The following is a 20,560-nucleotide window of genomic DNA, read 5'->3' as shown; positions in this document are numbered from 1 at the left end:
AAGAACATCAGAGATGATTAAATTAGTGACCACCCCGTTCAAGATTGTGACCAGCGATCAGCATATTGCATCAGGCAGGGTTGCCAGCTGTAATGTGAAAAAGCATTAAAATGAGGAATGCCTGTACGTGGGCGATACAAAACAGCCATATTTGCAATGTCTCTGGAGCCAATGTAATTATGTGAGTAATAGGTCTCCCTAACACCACATAATTAATTTATCAATCAAAAAACAACTTTATATAAGTTTTTTTAAATGCAACCATTTTTTCTCCAAAAACCAGCTACTGCGTTCTGAAAATATACACATTTGTATCTCAAACAAAAGCTTTTTCTAATTTTGGTACACATGTATTAATTCAGCAAAGCAAAAATATCTATATCAGTAGGCTATGCAGCAGGAGAGCTACTTAAAGGAAGCTGGAGAACTTCCAGTAGCTTACAAGCCACTTGTCGGAAAAGCCTGGCCCTTGTACATCAAAAAACTTGTTTCCTTTTTGAGAAGTCAAGGTTTAAGAAATTCTAAAGCAAAATAGGATGCATTTGTTTGTCACTAGAAATTAAAATAACTGAATTTTGTTTGAGTCATTCAGGCAAGACGTCAATGCAATGTTTGATATTCTCCACCAGTAGGTAGGTTGATTTCCTAGAACATTATGATGAAAAGGATGCCAAGAGCACTACTACAAGATTCAATTTGATCATGTGTATTTGTCAGTTACTATGCTGATTTAAAGTAGTGTGAACTGCTGAATAGCCAAAACTCTGTGAGTACCACAAAGGAAAGTTTGGAGGTGTTTTTTTTAACTGTATTATTAGTTGTCTTTTTATGAAAAAGCGAACTCCACCCACCATGGTGTCCGAGCAATGTCCAAAGAGGATGCCAAGCAAAAGGCAGAAAATAAACCATGTTTGGGCTGTGGCAGAATTAGCATTGCGAATAATATTTAAGGGTGATAAGAGTGAGTGAGCAAGGTATCTCAACAGTGCTATAATCATATTAGATTTGAGCACACAGTGCTTCATCAACCCAGATGTTATGCTACAGCACTTGAAGAGCACTCTAAAGAAACAGGGCAAGCTCCTGTCAAAGAGCAAGATTTAAACAAAATCAGAAACACCCAAAGCGCCATGGGCTTATTAAATCCAGATTAAGACATTACCTGCCAACCATACCGGAGCACGGCCATGTGAAGAACATATTGTTGACTAGACTCCTGACACTGTCTATATAGGAATACAGGACGCACTGGAAAACAAAACCCACATGGCGAAGGGTGTGCAGGCTTTGCCCTTACACTTTGGAATGTGTAGAACATTTACTAGGCTGCTGCCCAGGGTGGCTTCCCCAAAGACAAAACCTCCTAAGGCCATTATTTTTGCAGCATGGTATAAGAGCGTGTAAAGAAGCAGCGACTTTTGTTTACTTGTTTGATATCGCCATGGAGTTAGCACAAATTGGCAAGTTCTTTGCAACAGTTGGAAGGACACTGAGGGACCATAGTCCACAAATGGGTAAACACCACCAAGCTGCATCCACTTTGAACTTGCGTGAATCCAAATAATGAGCCTGTGGACTTGAGGACTAGTAGACTTCTCTTCCCCAGAGCATGTATTGCACTGTTCATAATGATTTTCCATCCCCCTCCTATGTCAGCCGTATCTACACTTTGGAACACATTGCATTGCATGTTGAATCCTGTACTAGCAGATTTCTCCTTGCCAGGGCTTGCATTGCACTGTCTCAACAGTTGTTATTGCTTTTTTTAATAGGTTGGTTATTTTTAACTCGCTTTTAATGAGACGCCTGCATTATTTCGATTGTACGGCATATTGCACTTTGGAACATACGTGCACTAACTCTGCATGCTGTATTTTGACCTAGCAGATTTCTCCTTGCCAGGGCTTGCATTGCACTGCGTCAACCGTTTGTTTTGCTTCTTTTTGTAGGTGGGCTGTATTCAACTCTTTTTTCTGAGACACCTGCATTGGTTCGACTATACGGCACATTGCACTTTTAAACACACATACACTTACCTACTCTGCATGCTGCATCCTTGTGCACTATACATAACAATCTTGTCCCCCCTGCCATGAGATAAAAGACTCCTACTAATGAATTTGATAACAATGGGTCTAGGGCTACCTACATTGAACATTGCATTTACATGGGGAACCCACATCGACTTGCCTAACGCGTAGGGCATCGTTAACTAGGACACAGTAATGAGATAGAGTATTAATTGCTCTGAGTGTCTGTGAAAGGGCAGACTATACTGTATGCCGTATATTTTCACGATGACACAAATTCATGCTCTAATGGTTTACAATGTTATTTTGATTTATGGATTTTAAATGATTTATTTTCTGTTACCTGCATGTTACACCATGGAATAGTAAAGATTTTAACTAATCATACAATAAACACTTTTCGGACTGGCAGTATCACACATATTTACACAAAGTGCAACATTAATAAATATATACAGAATTAAAAAGAAATAACGTATCACCATCAACAGACATGGTTTTCCTACGAAGCAATGAAAGGAAATCGAGGTAAATCAGCACAATGAACACATTATAATAATGCTGGGTCTTTGAAGAACAAGATTGCAAACAATGGGGTAACTATCGTGAAATATAGAAGCGACAGGTTAAGACTTTCAAATCCTTTGGAGATAACAAATCTACAGTTGACATTTCATATCCATAACAGCGAGCAGTGTTATTGACATTTTAAGTGTAACGCCGCTCACATCCCTTCCCCCACCCGTCCTCCATTTTCCCAGAACAGAGCATTTTATTGTACGTATATTTGCAGCAAAATGGCTGAACCGGAAGCGTGGCACAGTGTTGAGCGCGCACGCCTCTACCCACAATTATTGTAAATACAGGGTACTGGCAAAGGCCATTTTATAGTCAGGCGACATAAGGTCCAAATTTCTGTCAAATTGTTGTGTAATAATGCCTGACTCTAATATGGCATCCACTCCGGTTCGCATCTACCGTGTGCACTGTTGGATCTACAACATAATAAATTGAGAAAAGCTAATTCAAATATGTGCAATATAGGTTTTGTGGTTTTAATAAGTTTTACTCCTCGGGCATGATTGCGGACATTGGCCGTTACAATATATGTCCAGTTTGGGACACTTATAGTGCTGTTTTGGGTAAACATTGGCATCAGAAGCATCGGAGCGCCTCACCACATCCATTTGGCGAAAATAAAATGTACATATAAAACATGGCCGCTGCAATGACGTTGCGGAAAAAAAATTAGTATACTCTCTAATTTTGTCTACTTCCTCGAAGGGCGCGCGCGAGATTTCTCGCGCCCGCCCTTTCCGGTGAGAGGTGATTGGTGCGAGCTCTTTCCTTCAAAAGGCCGTGCACGCGCTCGTTGCATTTATCACGTGTGTAAGGGATCGCCTCAGTCTCTTCTTCCTCCTCCTTCTGGGCGAACGGACTAACATCGAAGCGTCTCGCGGCACAAGCAGCAATGGACGTAAGTTTAGGCTCCGCCACGGCTTTTCTCTGTTGGGTTGAAGGGTGTAGTAGACTAGTCGTGCGTCATTAACGAGCCCCAGCTATACATTTTTTTTTTTTTTTAACCTTCCCTTTTTGCTTCTGTTGGCACTTTTTGTTGTGCGCTATACCTTTAAAACTGTTGCAATCTCGTGGGTAATTCAGTTTTTGATATGGCGATCTGGAGGCGCCTTTTACTTGTCACCCATAGCTTTTATAGTCGGTACACGAGGCGATGTGTCAGGTAACCGTGTATCTTTGCCATCGTACTTTGACAGTGACAGTACAGGGTATTTACGCCTTTCTGCGTTATGGGCGGCGGCCGCAGTGCTTCCATCCAGATTGGAAATGGCGGCGCAACCTTGCCTATGAAATGGCGGCAACGTTCGCTGAGGGCCCTCGGGGGAGGGGAGTCGTGCGCCGCCGCACACTTCCGTCTCGGCCTCCATCTTGCCATTTTCGCGCCAGAGGTGCGGCAGCTGGCTTTCCAGTCCGAGAACAAAGGCCGCTGCAGGCTAGAGTCGAGTAGTCACGCCAGTTTTAAACGCTGCCAGTGCCGACCTCTATGCGGTCATTGTCCCTAGCTTCGGCGCACCGCACGTGAAGACTTTGAGTTTAAAAGCTGTTTATTATTGTATATTTATAGCGTTTTTATTCGCTTATCCTTACAGGGCCGTGATCCCAAGGAGCCGGAGCAGTTGAGGAAACTCTTCATCGGAGGCTTAAGCTTCGAAACAACAGACGACAGCTTAAAGGAACATTTCGAACAATGGGGCAAACTCACCGATTGCGTGGTAAGTTCGCCTTGGACAGTAACTATGCATTATATTATAGTAATATACAGACTGCAGCGGTGATGGAGCATCCATCTTACTCAAGTTTTAGCACTGCATTGCTATTAATGATCACACTAACTCGTGATGTATATAAGGTGGTTTGCATTTAGTGTTAACGGTAGGGCTTGCCAAGTAGCCAGTATTCTATTAAACGAGGTACAATGTTCGCGGTGTTTAAAAAGAAATCTCGTGGTACTCTCGTGGATAATGTACTTTTATTTATGCTCAGGTAATGAGGGACCCACAAACAAAACGTTCCAGGGGATTTGGATTTGTGACTTACTCCTGCGTGGAAGAAGTGGATGCTGCAATGGCAGCTCGGCCACACAAGGTGGATGGACGTATCGTAGAACCAAAGCGAGCAGTGTCACGCGAAGTAAGTTTCGTTATTGAAGTGCCCTGTCTGCTGCTTTTTGTTTACGGAACACACCACTAAAACTCTACTTTGGTTTTCAGGACTCTGCAAGGCCTGGTGCACACTTGACCGTCAAAAAAATCTTTGTTGGGGGGATTAAGGAAGATACAGAAGAATATCACTTAAGAGACTACTTCGAAGAGTACGGAAAGATCGAAACAATTGAAGTAATGGAAGATCGCCAGAGCGGGAAGAAAAGAGGCTTCGCGTTTGTAACATTCGATGACCATGATACAGTCGACAAAATTGTTGGTATGTTTATCGCTCGCTTATTACGGCACTTATTATTGTGCATGCTTCATATATCGGTTTAAACGGTGTGGGCGTGCCAGCGGGATACGTTGTAGTCACTAATTTAACGGTTGGGCGGATCTTACAAAAGATTTGTTAGCACTGGTTATTTACGTTGTAGTCACTAATTTAACGGTTGGGTGGATCTTACAAAAGATTTGTTAGCACTGGTTATTTATGCTGTCCCGTAATGAGGGACCTAAGTAATTCCTAACTTTTCTTTTATTATCCAGTTCAGAAATACCATACAATCAATGGGCATAACTGTGAAGTTAAGAAGGCACTTTCCAAACAAGAAATGCAGACGGCTGGTTCTCAAAGAGGTGAGTGAATCTGTATTCGGGCTATCATGCCACCCTCTTTTTGCGGCCCATGTAACCATTGCAGTAAATCCCGTTTAAGCGAATAATCTCGACACCTCCCATACATTAACTTGTGGTAGCGTTTATGTATCAGTTTTGTTTAAAATGCTCGTGACGCAATCTTGACTGGCAGTAGTGAACTAAACCTTGTCGCACGTATCTCTGAACGGGGTTTGCTCGAGAGTCCAGGTATCCTCAAATCAATGGCCCTTTATAATAAGCTTAGAGACGTCATGGACTGAAACTAGTCTCCACCGACCATACCTACTTACTACACTACTCAAATGCAAAAGTTAGGTTCAACCTTATTGTTATGCTTGCAGGTCGTGGTGGTTCAAGCAGTTTTGGTGGTGGCCGAGAAAGCAGCTTCGGCAATGGTGGAGGTGGTGGCGGCGGCGGCAGCTTCGGTGGTCGTGGAGGAGGAAACTTCAGCAGTAGGGGTTTGTCTTATTGATTGTTACTGTAGTTTTAATAGTAAAACTGCAGGTAGTGGTAACATTGTACGTTTTATTGTAAGTAAAGTTACAACTTTTTACTCAACACTGAAAGATGTCTGTAAATGACATAACACCTCATCCTTAGTGTAATTAGTAAAAGGCGTTTTTAAAGGTCCGAAACGTACCTACTACCCCAGCCCTGGTGGCAATATTAGTTAACTCGAGCGCCATATGGAACCTGTATATATGTGCGATTATAGGTGGTGCATAACGTCATTTATGTGCACCCGATATACTCCTCATCGGAAGGTGATCTCTCGTTTGTGTAAATGTATACCGCTGCAAAGTAAAATGTCCCTCTAATGTAATTTAGAGGGAGTAGATTATATTTATGCAGCAAGTTACTTTATCTTTTTCGAGGCGCGCTCACGTCGTGTAACCTTTATCCTAGGCCCAGGAGGCTTCGGTGGTGGAGGTGGAAGTCGTGGGTACGGTGGCGGAGATGGATACAACGGCTATGGCGGGGAAGGTGAGTAGGGCATCTGAGTGTATACGACTGTCAAAGAAATTATAAATAGCCTTAATTGCTTCGTATTTATCACTGCTACGTGGCCGGTGCAGAGTAGCTAGGCGTCATTGTGGACTTTAGTTGGTGGCAAAATGTGAACCATGTGATCTTGCATTGAAACGTAATATCGTTTTAGGTGGAAACTATGGAGGCGGCTCTGGCTATGGTGGTGGTGGTGGAAGAAGCGGCGGTTATGGTGGTAGTCCTGGTGGTTATGGGAGCCAAGGTGGTGGAGGATATGGTGGTGGTGGTAGCGGAGGCTACGATAGCTACAACGAAGGAGGAAACTTTGGTGGCGGTGGAGGCGGTAAGTTTACGGCTAATATGTTTTCAGCAATCTGTTCCTGGTGTGTGTATTGATTAGTCTGCCTGCATTTTTACCACGATGCACTGTCTAATGCTGTATAAACGTGCTTCTTCGCGCAGGTGGCTATGGGGGCAGTGGTGGCTACAACGATTTCGGAAATTATGGTGGCCAACAGCAATCCAGCTATGGGCCGATGAAGGGTGGAAGCGGATTTGGTGGTGGACGAAGTTCTGGCAGCAGTCCCTATGGTGGTGGTGGCGGCGGAGGTGGTAAGTACCATCTGGGGTATCCGTTGTCGTTGCGAACCATTCATCCTTTTTGGAGGCTTCCGTGAGGTGTTAAGAGCGAGTTCATGAATCCGCCAGGTAGTTGTTGCTGTATGCCTCGCGTACATTCTGTGACTGTCCAATACGAAATGCCATGGAATACGTCATTGCGTAGGTAAGGTATCGCAACTTGTAACTGGCCTTTGTAGCTTGATACTCTTTCCGAATAAGGCATTGCGTGATCGTGGTGATGCTGAGAATCCTAATGGTGTCTTGCAACCACACACAGGCTGCAAGAGGCGGTAGGCTTTTAATAACTTAACCTGGAACCTCTTAACCTGGACTTGCACAACTGGTAACTGCAAAGTCACTATTTGCGAACTGTTCACATTTCATAGCTCTAGGTAAATTCTGTGTCTTCCCAATGTAGGTGGCTACGGAGCAGGTGGTGGAACTGGTGGTGGAAGCGGCGGATATGGTGGCAGAAGGTTTTAATAAGATGCCATAAGGTATGTTTATTACAATAGAGTATCAGTTTTGTGACCCGTTATGTAAATCAGTTACACTTAGTGATATAATCTTTTGTCCTATGTTATTCAACAGGCTACAGTTCTTAGCAGGAGAGCGAGGAGTTGTCAGGAAAGCTGCAGGTTACTTTGAGACAGTCGTCCATGTGCATTAGGAGGAACTGTAATCTACCACAGGAGGAGCGATGATCCTAGGCAGAAAAGTTACTGCAGCTTAAACAGGAGAACCTTCTTGTTCAGGACTCATAGCCACAGTTCGCTAAAACAAAAGTGCAGCTGTTGAATACAATGTAGTGTTGATTTAGATGTACATTCCTGAGGTCTTATTTTTTTTTTATCTGTTGTAGTTTGTCTTATTTTTTCATTACATCAGGTATATTGCCCTGTAAATTGTGCTAGTGATGTCAGGAATAAAGAAATTGAGGACTTTTTAACTTTTACGTACTTGGCAGTTGAGTTCTTCCATGCGAGTATAGAACGGGCGTTAATTACCTGCGTTCTGTACTGCTATAAAAACTGAAAAGTGGCGCTGCGTGTTGGCTCCAGGTTTGATGCAGGATGGCCCTCCCTATGTGTGATCAATTCAGGGGGTGAGCGTGAGGAGTGCGCCATGACCTTACCGGAGCAAGTCAACTGTCCCAATTGCGTGTAATGCCTTCAAATGGCCACTAGTTAACACAGAAGCGGTGACAATGAAACCAAAAAAAACTATGCACAGTTTGAACACAAACGGATTGTGATGTCACTAGTCCACTCGAGTGTCTGGCTTCGAAGAGCAGTATGTGTGGTTCGTGTGATTTGATAGTTCTGGCTGCGAGTCCACGTTGCACCTACAGTTGCCATTTTACGGTCCTGTAATACTATACTAAGCCTAGACGTGATGTGGTGACCTGTTCTCTCCCAAAACTTGTTTATCCCATACGGTGGCATTCTTACGCTCTTAATGCATTTGGTGTAGTCCCTAGTCTTAAAGATATGGCATTCCAGCATACTGTTTCTGCCCATTTAGTCCATAAAAAGTACAAGATTGAACTGTTTGCACGGATAACACCTCCATGAATGATATAAGTAACTCGTATCATAAAAATTGTACATTTGGCCACATTGAATACATAATAGGTCCAGGCCTTAAACCCAGCAGCCCTGTCTATTTCACTGTTTAATAAAGATGCCTAAAAGCCGACGCTACCCTATTTTGCAAGTGCAATCTCCATGGGAGTGGAACGGGCTCAGTGAATGGGCCACGTTTGAGCAGATTTGTACACACAATGACAAGCAAGCGATTTGCTTACTTGTGGGTGAATTGGACCCAGTTTGTCGTCTAAGGGTCCAGTAAAGCCCTACTGACAAACGCCCCAAGCGTGGTCAGTTTGAAAGCAGTTAAGTGTTCCATTGCGAGTTTCAATGTGGTCTTGAACTGCATAGTGGCAATGACTTTAGAGTACCACCAGTTTTAACATCTTAATTGTGCTGTGCCTTCGAGCTTTTGGGGCGTGGGTTATACCTTGTAGCACTGTTATTTAGGTTGTCTGGTAAGATGACTTTCCAGTCATTGCCTTCTAATAAAGTTGACTATCTGGGAGACTGAGGTGGGAGAGTAGTCGCGAGGCAGGACATTTGGGAGTAGCAAATCTAGCTAATACTAGATAGACTTCAATTGGTAACCTAAAATGCTCCTGTTGGTTACACGAGTCTTGTATCCGAACATGCCATTGTAGTCTCGTACATAAAAGGCATAGTTGGTATCCGGGGTAATTTGCTTCCATCACATCAAGGGGCTAGGTCAGGTCCCTTCATCCATTGGTTTGACTAAACATTTTGCAAGATCACTCCTGCCTTAAAGGTTTGGGTGTACTTTGGCATCCCCCCGCCTTTCTTTGCAAGTTTGAAAACTGGTATGCAAAGAAGCGTGTAAGCATGTAGTTGGTTTACCTGGTCGAGTGGGAGCATCACCGATCCGCCGAATGTGGCACGACCTGCTGCAATAGGTATGTTGATGCTCTCTCCTCTGTCTGGTGTGGCGCTTCCTTGCAAGAGTTACGTTGGGCTGGTTGGGTATGTAACTGAGGTGTGATTGCCGGTTGTTCCATACTGATGCCCCCACCCCTCGTACCCATCAACCTGGGACGACGTGTTTCACTTACAGATGTAGGGTGTCACTTAATTTAATCTAAGGCATGCAATTTCAAATCTGCGTGGATTATATTCCAGTACCAGAAATCTGCAGTACAAGTTGTCGAATTTAAACTCTTAACTCCACGGATACACCTAGTTAGACTACTGTAATTGGATGGCTATTTCCGCCCATCAATGCTATATTTTTCAAGCAGACTAGTAACTGTACCTATAGGTCAGTCCGCCAGTGCTGGTTGGCATGGCCCACGGGGTAGTGTCCTTGTGACCATTGTCTACACTTTCATAAATCCAAACCACTTTGCTCTTGTTTTGGGCCATGGTATTGTATGTACCAAGTGAGGTCGTGCTAAAAGTTTAGGTATACTAGAGCAAGTCTTAGCCATTTTAACAGCCAATGACTGCTTTTTAGCGCGGATTTACTATTTATAAATCCTGACCACATGCAGTTCTCGTACCGGCGAGCCGCTTCTCCAAACACATTTCACCCTCGTGCTGGATTTCAAGGTCATCCACGCGTCCTCTTATAATGCTCAATGATCAGTGTTCTGATGGTACCGGTTTAGATAATGCAAGCCCACGCGAAGCATAAAACGCCCATCAAAAGAACTAGCGTTTTAAAAACGCAATGGACGTTGGTTTACTGGTGTTATGTGATATAAGCTGGGTATAGAATACTCTGGAATGTGTGGCATTCTCAAGGATGAATCCGACCAACGTGTCCATTTTCATTTGGGGCGGAGGGGGACGAGTGGAAAGCGCCACCCTTAGTTGTGCGCTTTACCATTGTACCAGGTGCTGTCATGCGTCTTACGTAGCCCAGCACCTCTAGTGCGTAGTAATGCTGCAGTACTCTGAGGCAAATAGGCGTGTTGGTGCATGTGAGAAGCTTTCGTGTTTACGACTTGTGGGAAAATGTATCTGGGTTGCCAGAAACCGGGTACTGGTGGTGCGTGTGACTTAGTATAGAAGAGGTGTTAACCCTATACCCAAGAGGTTGAGAAGGGAAAATGGGATTAGTGTTACACTTGAGGTGCGAGTGTTACATTTTCACTTATGGTGCGCTGCTGCTCTAGCAGTAAACTACAAAAGTTGCGGCATTGTCATGCTTGCTTTCAAAACGGCAATCGTTGTGAAGGATAGTGTCCTTCCATCTTGTACATGAATATGCTGCTTTCAAATGCTATATGTTCATCAAAGAGCCAAGAAATGCCTTGTACTGTGAACCTCAAATGTGCGTGCGACTCTTTTAGAAAGTGGATCAAACGAGAGCCAATAGAACAGGAGGCCGAAGTGAAGTCACTAATTTAAAGACTGGAAAGGCAGCAGAAGCAGCTTCAAGTTCCTGAGAAGAGCGAGCCATATTGTGATGTAGTGGGCATCCTTCCCCTAAACTAGTTAATCCACTTGTCACAGCTGAAATATGGAGGAGTCTAGCCGAGGCCATCACCTTTTGGAGTCTTCTTGAGTGATAGCTACTTCAGGTGACAGTAGGTCTAGCATATCGACCGAAAAGGAAGGGCTATAAGTATAGGTAAGGTCTGCCTACTTTTTTTCCCAGAACTTGTATGCCTTTGGGACATAGTAGTGGTTATGGTTCTATTTCTTTTCACAGGGACAACGATTTGCTCGTGTGGCTGAATTGGCAGGACTACTCTGATGGCTTAAGCTGAGGTAAGACTCGCCATGCTTCCACTAGTTATTGGCAGCGTGTCAAGTTGGGCAAGATGTCAAGGATTTTTGTAAACCATAAATATGCCAACCTCGACCACTTGTTCGAACGGGCACTAGGCCTATTCTAGATGCTGATCTACATACAAAACCCCGCACATCCATGTACCTGATCGGTCCTCTCACGCTGCCCAAACTACCGAAGCTCCTCCACGGTGCTAGGCAAAACACTGGAAATCTTTCCACAGGCAGCCATTGTAGCATTGAGTTGGGCAGTGTCAAGTCAATGATGCTTTTGTCATGCATCTGTGGGAGTTGGCAATAAGGGGGGTTTCCAATAGCAAGATGAGCTGGGTGTCAGTGGTGTAGGATATCAAGTGAGTCTGTTCCAGGGATTGTGGGCGGGGTTTTTGTAGGGCTGAGCCATGTGGAACTGGTGAAATGAGGAGAGGTGCACTGTTATCTTTCACGATCTGCGAATCCTTATGTAGGACGCCCAGACTAGAGTAATAAATGGTACCATTAACAAACGTCTACTCCATGGCTGTTTTTACCTACAGACCAATGTCTAGACCAGCTAAGTAACTTTGCCTCCAGTAAAATTTCAACTGGAATTTCTTGGGGTGCTTGATATAGATAGCGGAGTAATTAAAAGTGCACTGGACTCCCCAAGTGCCATAGCAAAAGCTTTCATTGCCAGTGATCCTTAACTTCATTGTGCCGCTTGCAATATTTCCATTGTTGGAAAGGGGGTTATTGGTAGGGGCCAATGTAGGTCTGGCAATAAGGCATGATAGGACTCCGCATAGGTCTTTGAAAATTATTCCTTTGCTCAACCCTTGGTAACGTGGCTGTGAGCAGACAGGCTTAACTTCAGATAGGTATGTAAAGCATTCATAAACACCCATTTCAGCAAATAATTAGGACACAACACAATAAATATCAACACAAATTTATTAAAATGGGTTCTCTTTAAATAACACAAACGAAAATAATCCACTCTAGAGAACCAAAGATATGAATTTTTAAAGCGTTCTAGTGCTTAGAAACCAACAGCGCCCCTTTAAGTCATTTCGTTTTCTGTCGGACACCTTTATAAATTGTTCTGAAGAATTCTCGCCGCTGTAGTGGGCCGCCTTCTTCAGCAAGCGGGGTCCAGTTAGCACACCTTCCTGGCGTTCTGCTTGCGGAAGTATCCAACACACAATCCACGGTTCTGGAATCGCCAAGAGGGTCCTTGAAAGTGTGCAACTTCAATTCCGCAATCCACTTGAACAAAACCCTTACAAATCCACTGTTTGTCCAGGTGAGCTCTGTTAACGTGTAGCTTGCAGGGAGTCCACTCTTAGGCCTTGGGCAGCAAGGTAATCCACAGGGCTGTAGTTTCAGATGGTGCAGTCTTCATAGGTCAGACCTTAGTTCCTTGCACAGCAAAACTTTCCAGCGGGGCACTTCTTGCTTCATTCAGATTCAAGCAGCAGATCTGGAGGGCTCTGCCCCTCTCGGATACTTATTCAAAATTCTCTAGGTCAAGCACCAGGTCACTGCTGACCAATGAGAGCAGGGCAACTTATAGTTATGACCATCCTGTGGAGTGTGGCATTAGTTTGTCCCGGAGTGCATTATTCTTCCAAAATGGCTGATTTTCCAGCAAGGAGGTGAGAGCTGGCTAAACACCCCTACCATCTGCACATACCTTTCTTAAGCCTAGCCCTGACTGGGTCAGAACTCATCGTGGACTGAAACACAGGCCTCTCCTCTTGCCTTTGAAGAGTGTAGTTTACGACTCCACCTCCTGGCCGTGCCTTCCTATAGAACAGCACACTGCCCTCCCAGCAACCTGGCTAATCCACTTAACTGACCAATCCGGGCAGACCACTGAAAGGAAGTCTTTGAATGGTCCGGCTAGTCCTCTCCTATCAATATTTATCAATCACTTCCTACCATGTTAACCTATGGGCCATTGGGTTTGCAATAGGGAAAATGACCTGGGCTACTTTTCAAGAACCAGGGCTTGTAAAACCATATTTAATAAGTATTTCCCTATTTTCTACAGGACCCCCACCCTCTGTGCAACTAGGAGACCCTCGGGTTCTGAATCCTTCTAGCATCAAAGTCGAATTTACGCAGCTCTTTGATACAATGTGGGGAGTGAAATGTAAAATTTCACTTTACCCAGGCATATAAATTCATTTTATAAGGGCGCTCCTTATAGATAACTGACCCCCCACCCCAGTGATACCTAGGGGGTGACCCTGGGGGTCCCTAATATGCAAAAACATGGTAGGTTTTCATTTTTAAGTGCCCCAAAGTAGAGTTTGGGCACAATTTAGGGTTTAAAAGCTGTCCTGACCTCGGGCTTCAGCACTGCACACATGCTAGTGCAGAAAATCTGCAGGCCTGTGAACTGCCATGCCCCAGGATACTGAAGACTTCTAGGTAGTTTCAATCCCCTACCCTATTACATACTAGAGGCTTATGGGGTAGTTCATGGCTATTACAGGGGGTACCCCACCATAGCCTAGTACCCTAGTGTATTTTGGGTGTCTTAACTGTATTCTAATGTGTTCCTTTTAGCTGGGTACTGGTTAAACAGGCCTGGGTCAGTCAGTTACCACCAGTTCCAGTCAGCAAAAAGTTGGGTGGTGCCCAGGGCACAGGATGACTTTGCAACATCCATTTTGGGCAAAACACTCCATTTTCCTCAACTTTTTTTGTGTGAAATGCCTTTAAAATGTACGTTTTTTAGGAATTTCAGTCCCCCAAAATCAGCTTGTCATTTTAATTGAGCACTAACCCGTACAGACGCTTCAATTGGACAGACTGATTTGAACATAATCCATGGCATAGAGGATGACTGTATAATGCCAATGCCTGCCAGTATACAATTGTGCCAAGGCTGGACACCATATTAGTCACGGCTGTTATTACACATGGGGCAGCCACAATTGTACCTAACTATAGTGGCGGTCTTCTTAAATGTCGCTGATGGCTGCCAGTATTCCATAACTAGACCAAGAATACCCAAAAATAGTTCCAAATGGCCATAATTAAGCCATTTGGTGCTATTGTCATGAACTGGCAATATTGTGCCACATAAAAAAAATCCGGATTGGGGGGTGGGGCTAGCATGCTCATTTGGTAGTCTTTGACACCAGGTGTAGCTTACAGGACGAAAGTGTTTATAATGGATGCACAAAAATATGAATAGGCTTTTCATTCTCTCCGCTCAGTGTCGTAGCTTTCCTCAGCCCGTGGCTGCTCATGCACATTCACTCCTGCAGTCCCACACTTTAGTGAGCCAGCACTGATTACTGCTCAGAAGAAGACTCCTTTTATGGCCCACTGCTCACACACCTGGTGAAATTGCTAAAGCGGGGGACTACCACATGGCCCATCACCTTGTGACTTAGACCGAGACTGTATAGAGATGGCCATGTGGCAGACTCAGTAGGCCGACACTGTTGGGTAATGGGAGTCCCTGCTGTAGGCTGGTTGGCTAAAAATCTTCAGATGAGCAGTGCTGCCTGTTTTTTTAATACTTCACCTGAGTTACTTTGGGGCTACTCCCGAGTACTTGTTGGAGACCCGCGGTCTAGTAGCTCTGTAGTTCCTAGTTTTCCGTGCTGCCTTCATGGTGGGGCATACTACACCATGACAGCTTCTTTACCTTTGCACACGTTATTCATGGGCAAAGATTCCCTCATCTGCTTGGGGCCACGCCCCTATGCAAATGAGGGAGAACACCCTCTGATAACGCTGCCGCTGTGCCGACGCTACCTATATTTCTGAAGTAGCCGCCGCACATTTTGTAATACCATGTGCCCCAGGGGTGTGTAAAGTGGGCATAAACCTGTTGTGCCCCGCCCCCCGTGGCATCTGTATAATTCATACCCTGGTTTCTGGGATAAGCGTTGCGGGCTACCTCTGATTCAGAGCTGGATGCAGGCCTTTTTTCTTGGGACTGAATGCCCTGACCTCGGATCAAGCTGGTGCAGATGGACCCTTACCTTTTATTCTGCGCAACCATGGTGGAAGGATAAGAGTAAGGTCACATGGTGACATCTTGCCATGGTTAATGTCTCTGGGGCTCTGCACGCAGCCAATCAAATTGATAGATGCTCTTTGCATAGAATTTCCCTCAATTCATTAATTTTCCCCTTAAAAATCTTCATGGGAGTAGTGTCTGAATTGGTTGCCTTAGGGCCTGCTTATGATCTGGGTTGCCGAAGATTGAGTTGCAGTCACAAAGTTACTGTTAGAAATATGAGCTTACTCGCTGTCTCTCACCCAACCGATTTAATTAAATACATGAATGAGTGACTCCAGTTCAACAAGCGTTCTTTCATGTTCATTGTTTGAAAATGTTTTTTAAATAACCCGTTCTCACATTTCCTTTGTAATTTTCCTTAGCTATTGTTTGATATGCATGCAACGTTATTCTTTTACAGTTGCCACCAGTGTGAAATTGAAGGTCAATGCTGTGGTCCAAGTCGCATACTCTTTCCTCAGACCGAAGGTATTACGATGGAAATATGGCCAAGTTGATGCATGCATTTTCACTCTCAAAAGTAAATTGTAGCTTCCCTTTACTTTTAGCTCAACCCTGCTTAAGCATCACTGCTCAATTGGTTTAATTATGCACACGTTGAATCCGGTTAATTTTGCTTCCAAAAATGACTGACCCACTTGGAACGCATCCTTATTTTGGAGGAGGGGGGAGGGGGGGGGGGGGGCAATTGCTCGTTCGTGGTTCCCATCCATGCGTTTGCGGGACAGAATGAGCACAGGTATGCTATATAATGTTTAAGAAGCTGAGCTGATTTTAGGTTTTCGTTGCTTAAGGGTTTTAATGGTGACTATTTTGTGAATCGTGGTTTGGGCGGTGACCATATTTTTAAACTAGTACAAACTCGTGGCTCAGGATACCCCATGATTTTGGGCCTGGTTGTTTTGCAAGGTCATGGTGAATTATAGTATGAATCTGGTATTGCTACCATCTTGCAAACTTACCAATAGCAAATCCTATAACACAAAGGTTCTTAACTTGCTTTTTTGTCTACAGAAATGGGGATTTCAGGATGACCCCTCAAAATTAGGCCTGGGCAAAATTCTGATTGTGCGCTACCAGTAGCTCCCAGGCTATGTTGGTGTAGCTTGCTTTATGGCAATGTTAAACTACGTGCCCATCTCCTAATGCTGCACTTTAAAACAGTCTGGTTTTGTCACAACTTCTCCCTTTCTCCTGCCGCTCCTTTTAAGAAGCCTCATTAAATGCTTGACAAACTGTAAATCAGATTACTACCCTGCATCGTCGAGAGGGTCCCTAAATCTAAATTTTTTTTACCTTTTTTTTCCCCCCTTTTCTTCGCTTTTTTTCCTCGTCAATCTTTTCTTGATTTGTCACTATTCCTGTCCATGTTAACTTTCTATCCCTCCTTGCCTATCACTCTTTAATTTCTTGCCATGTCTCACCACCTTTCCTTATCTGTTTCTTTGGGTTTATTCTTATATTCTTTAGTCCTTTTTATTCACTTTATTTCACTCCCGTAATTCTCGTCTTCTAATTACTTCCTATCTTTTATTGCACTGATTTTCCTACCTTCCCTCGCTATAGATTGTGTAAATCTATATAGGCCATATATTGGGCAATAGCTCGGGAGGTTTATCAGAGGTAGCTTGCCAACTGAAGGTTGGAGGCTCCTATAGTCCTCTGGAATTGGACTGTCAGTCTCGTATCTGAGCCAATAGCTGTAGCAGTTTCTCAAGGCATCTGTGCTCTTAATCTTCAATTTAAAAATCGCTTTAAAGTTCCCTTGAATAGGCAGTTTCTCACCTGTTTGGCAATGCCTGAGGCAGTGGTGACTAAGGGTTAATTAACAATTACTAGAATGGGGTGGCCCATAAGGTCCGGACCTGGGTAATTAGAATTATAAACAAACAATGGTCCTAGACCTATAGATTATAATGTTTGATCAAATCAGAGAATGAATACACGTTCAACATAAAAGCAACAATAATCAGTCTCCTATCTGTAACTCAAAGACTATATCTTTGAAAGGAACCTTACACCAGTTAGAGGAAATATATATATTCCTTTTTTAATTTACTATATTCATTTTTTACATTATTTTTGTCAATAAAAACATAGGTTGCCCCAAGGTGGGAACGTGCAAAGGAAAAAGACGTGATCCAAAAGGATGAAAATAAGTGAGGGGAAAAGAAATTACACAGTGGTGATTAAGAAATGGTTTTCATAATTTTAACAATCAATACTAGACACAGAATTCACCGTATTGAACGCCTGGCCAACAGTCCTAATTCATAAATTGTGATCAACAACATTGTAGTACACACATCAATGTCCTCAATCTTGCACTGTCTACAATGTTGAAAAAACAATGGTCCTAGGCACATATATTGAAAATGTCGACGTTTCGACTTGACTTATTCCCAACCGGTGATGTGGACCTGGGGATTGCGAGTCTTCATCAGGACAAGGAGTAAAAAACGAGGCAACCAGGGAATATTGAATAACCCCTTTGTAGTAGAGAGAACGATGCTGGGTGATCCAAATTCACCACATCTCAACAGGAGACCTTAATCATATCTTGGTCCATGTCAAGGAGACGCTATTTCATATGACATGGCGGCAGTACCTTATTACTTGGACATTCAATGCCCCCAAGTCGATGAATTGCGAAACTTCCACTCCAAATTCAATGGACACTGATTTAAAATCAACTATTTTCGGATGATTTGATCAAACATAATCTATAGGTCTAGGACCATTGTTTGTTTATAAGGGTTAATTAACAGCATGCCATTTTAAAATTGTTTCAGTTACCCAATCTAAATGCAGATTCTTTAAAACCTGATTCGTGTGGGCTTCTTTTTTGTTAAATGTGTGCCTGATAAGTTAACATTTGGATACCGTGAGAATTTTAGTAATCCGTTTATCTTTCCATGTAGATGAAGAATTGATGGAAATATCTGCTACAGTGGCTGAAGATTCATTAAGATGGCCTTCTACGTGGGAAGGAAGCTGTAGTTTTTATTTCTTCAATAAAATATTTTTATCTACAATTGTTAGTCTGGTGCCCTCTATTCGAAGTACCTCTAAATGAATCCGGGTTGAGGTTACACCAGCTACCCCTTTGTTATGAGCATAACGTTGTTGGCTGATGGGGGGGCATATGACGATTTGAAGTGCTGTACAGATGTGGTCACCCTTAAAGAATTGTACTACTTGGGGATTAGCGGGCCTATGCTTAGACGTTGCACTAAACCTTTAAATTAATCTGTGGGGCATGACCCCCAGGGAGGCACTATAGTCATGGAAAGGGGGGTTGCACATTTTCAGGCCTCCATTCTTCTTGGAATCCAAAATGTGCTTTTCCTTTTGGAAAAAGACAACAGTCCAGGACGCTTCGTTATGATGGGTGAAATGCTTCTGCTGAAGTGAAGTCTGCTGTGAAAGGCTGGGCAGACAGGTAAAAAGATCCTTCACATGTGAAGTAATAGGGGTTCCCCTGAAACAAGTTCCTAATTCGGGGGAAATTACTGACGTGTGAATATCAACATTTAGGAACGGGATAATTAACGTGGACCTAAACAGTTTGGGTCCACATTAATTATCCCGTTCCACAACAGGGTATGGTGATATTCACACGTCAAAAATCCTTCACACCAGGGTGCCTGGCTGGCTGAATGAAATGGAAATGCAAATGCAGTTATTAGCTAATTGGCACATTTAAAAGGTGCTTGGGAGCTTTAATCACTCCAAGGATTGTGATTGCAATGATGTGTTTTTTCAGTGGTAGTAGGTAGTTAATACCTGCCCATGCGCAGTATTACCCAAAGGAGTCGCCTATCCCGAGACTTCCAAAGACTTTCTACAACAAAAACAAACCGCAAACATCCGGGCCCAACACTAGATGGCCATCTATGCATAGTGTGCAATTCTGCGGCTCTACATGCCAAGAACCGATGCATACTGGTAAGTAGCATTTTCCTTACACTGTGCTAAGTACACATAGTATACCTGAGGAGGGTTGAAGGGACCGTTCTGAAAATTGCATTCCTTGAGTACTGGTATTACTAAAATCTACATTTGGAAGCTCTATTTTACCCAAAAATATTATAAATACTGCTTTCTGTCACAGGCTGTGACCTCGTAGCCCTAGAAATGACGTCACTATTCTCCACTGCACCAACTAAATGTAAATCTGTGGCTCTCTGGTTTTTCTGCAGTGCATTAACTAATTTAGGTTTCATTATGTACTTCGGTGCATTTCCCACTGAGTAACATCTCTTTAAAATGTAATTTTAATTTAATCTATCCATTAATTTATATGTAGCTACCGAATTTTGAAAGTTCTAAAAAAAAAAAATGAACAAATAATTAGGGGCTTATTTATGTGGTGACGCAATCACCCAGCGTATCTTTGCATTGCTTTCTAAATATGGAGTAAGAGAAGTGTCAAGTCTGAGTTTCCTTACTGTGTCAAGTAGGAGTTTATGGGAATTGCAGTGGGTGTTACCAAGCAACTCCAATGGATTTTGACACTCGCAGATTTACAAAACCATGTAAACCTGGGGCAGCGCCGAAACCATACACCCACACAGCATGCATAACTGGGAGAAATGTTTTCATTTCTACTTTCCATGTGTGCTGCGTTCTGCTGCAAACAGAGGAAATCCCCCTCTCTGGATTGGTTTTGTGCAGGGAGGTTACTCTTCCTGTACAAAAACAATCCTGCCTGTTTGCACTAGGCCACAATTTGTGCACCAACAGAGGGGAAAGGACAGGAATGTACCTTATTTCACAAATAAGTTGCATTGCTGCCCTCTCTCACATTAGCGTAGGCCAGCGCTGCAAGAAGAGTTGCAGCCCTGCCCCATGTCAATTATTCATATGAGGCCACACCTTTGACCACGATTATTTACCTTTGCTAAACACTTAAATATTTCCCCACTGTAAAAATGATTTGTTGGAATTGGGGGCGTTGTCAATGAGTACCAAGGTCTAGAACTTTGTCAGATGCTGAAAAGGTTTTGACGGGGGTCTGCATCAAAGTTTAAAGACCTGCTATAAAGGGCCCTGCACATGTGCTCAAAGCCACCATCCTACTGGAAACCATAAAACCATACACACTTCATATTGTTAAAAGCCCTGCTTCAGCTCTTTATATCGTTACTGCTCCATGGTAGTCATACA

At 43.4% G+C, this 20,560-nt stretch overlaps 1 protein-coding gene across 5 annotated transcripts; it reads left to right on the top strand.

The window, feature by feature from the left end:
• Nucleotides 1–3,369: 3,369 nt before the first annotated feature.
• On the top strand, nt 3,370–18,426 carry HNRNPA3 (heterogeneous nuclear ribonucleoprotein A3). 5 transcript variants are annotated; one of them, XR_013608749.1, is made up of 13 exons: nt 3,370–3,507; nt 4,199–4,321; nt 4,593–4,739; nt 4,820–5,030; nt 5,303–5,392; nt 5,755–5,865; nt 6,320–6,397; nt 6,573–6,743; nt 6,863–7,012; nt 7,440–7,518; nt 11,285–11,343; nt 15,792–15,859; nt 18,313–18,426. XR_013608749.1 is itself a non-coding variant. In XM_078681517.1 (11 exons), exons 1-10 carry the CDS (start codon nt 3,502–3,504, stop codon nt 7,502–7,504), a joined length of 1,152 nt encoding a protein of 383 aa, XP_078537643.1. In that variant the 5' UTR covers nt 3,370–3,501; the 3' UTR covers nt 7,505–7,518; nt 7,613–7,976. The 5 variants fall into 5 exon arrangements, 3 of the variants coding, with proteins under 3 accessions (XP_078537643.1, XP_078537642.1, XP_078537644.1); XR_013608748.1 differs by having other exon boundaries at nt 5,755–5,871; XM_078681517.1 differs by lacking the exons at nt 11,285–11,343; nt 15,792–15,859; nt 18,313–18,426 and adding an exon at nt 7,613–7,976.
• Nucleotides 18,427–20,560: the final 2,134 nt, after the last annotated feature.

This window comes from Lissotriton helveticus, chromosome 3_1 (genome assembly GCF_964261635.1).
Source record: "Lissotriton helveticus chromosome 3_1, aLisHel1.1, whole genome shotgun sequence".
Classification (NCBI taxonomy): domain Eukaryota; kingdom Metazoa; phylum Chordata; class Amphibia; order Caudata; family Salamandridae; genus Lissotriton; species Lissotriton helveticus.
Note: the sequence above shows the minus strand (reverse complement) of the source record. Positions and strands in the feature narration are given on the sequence as shown.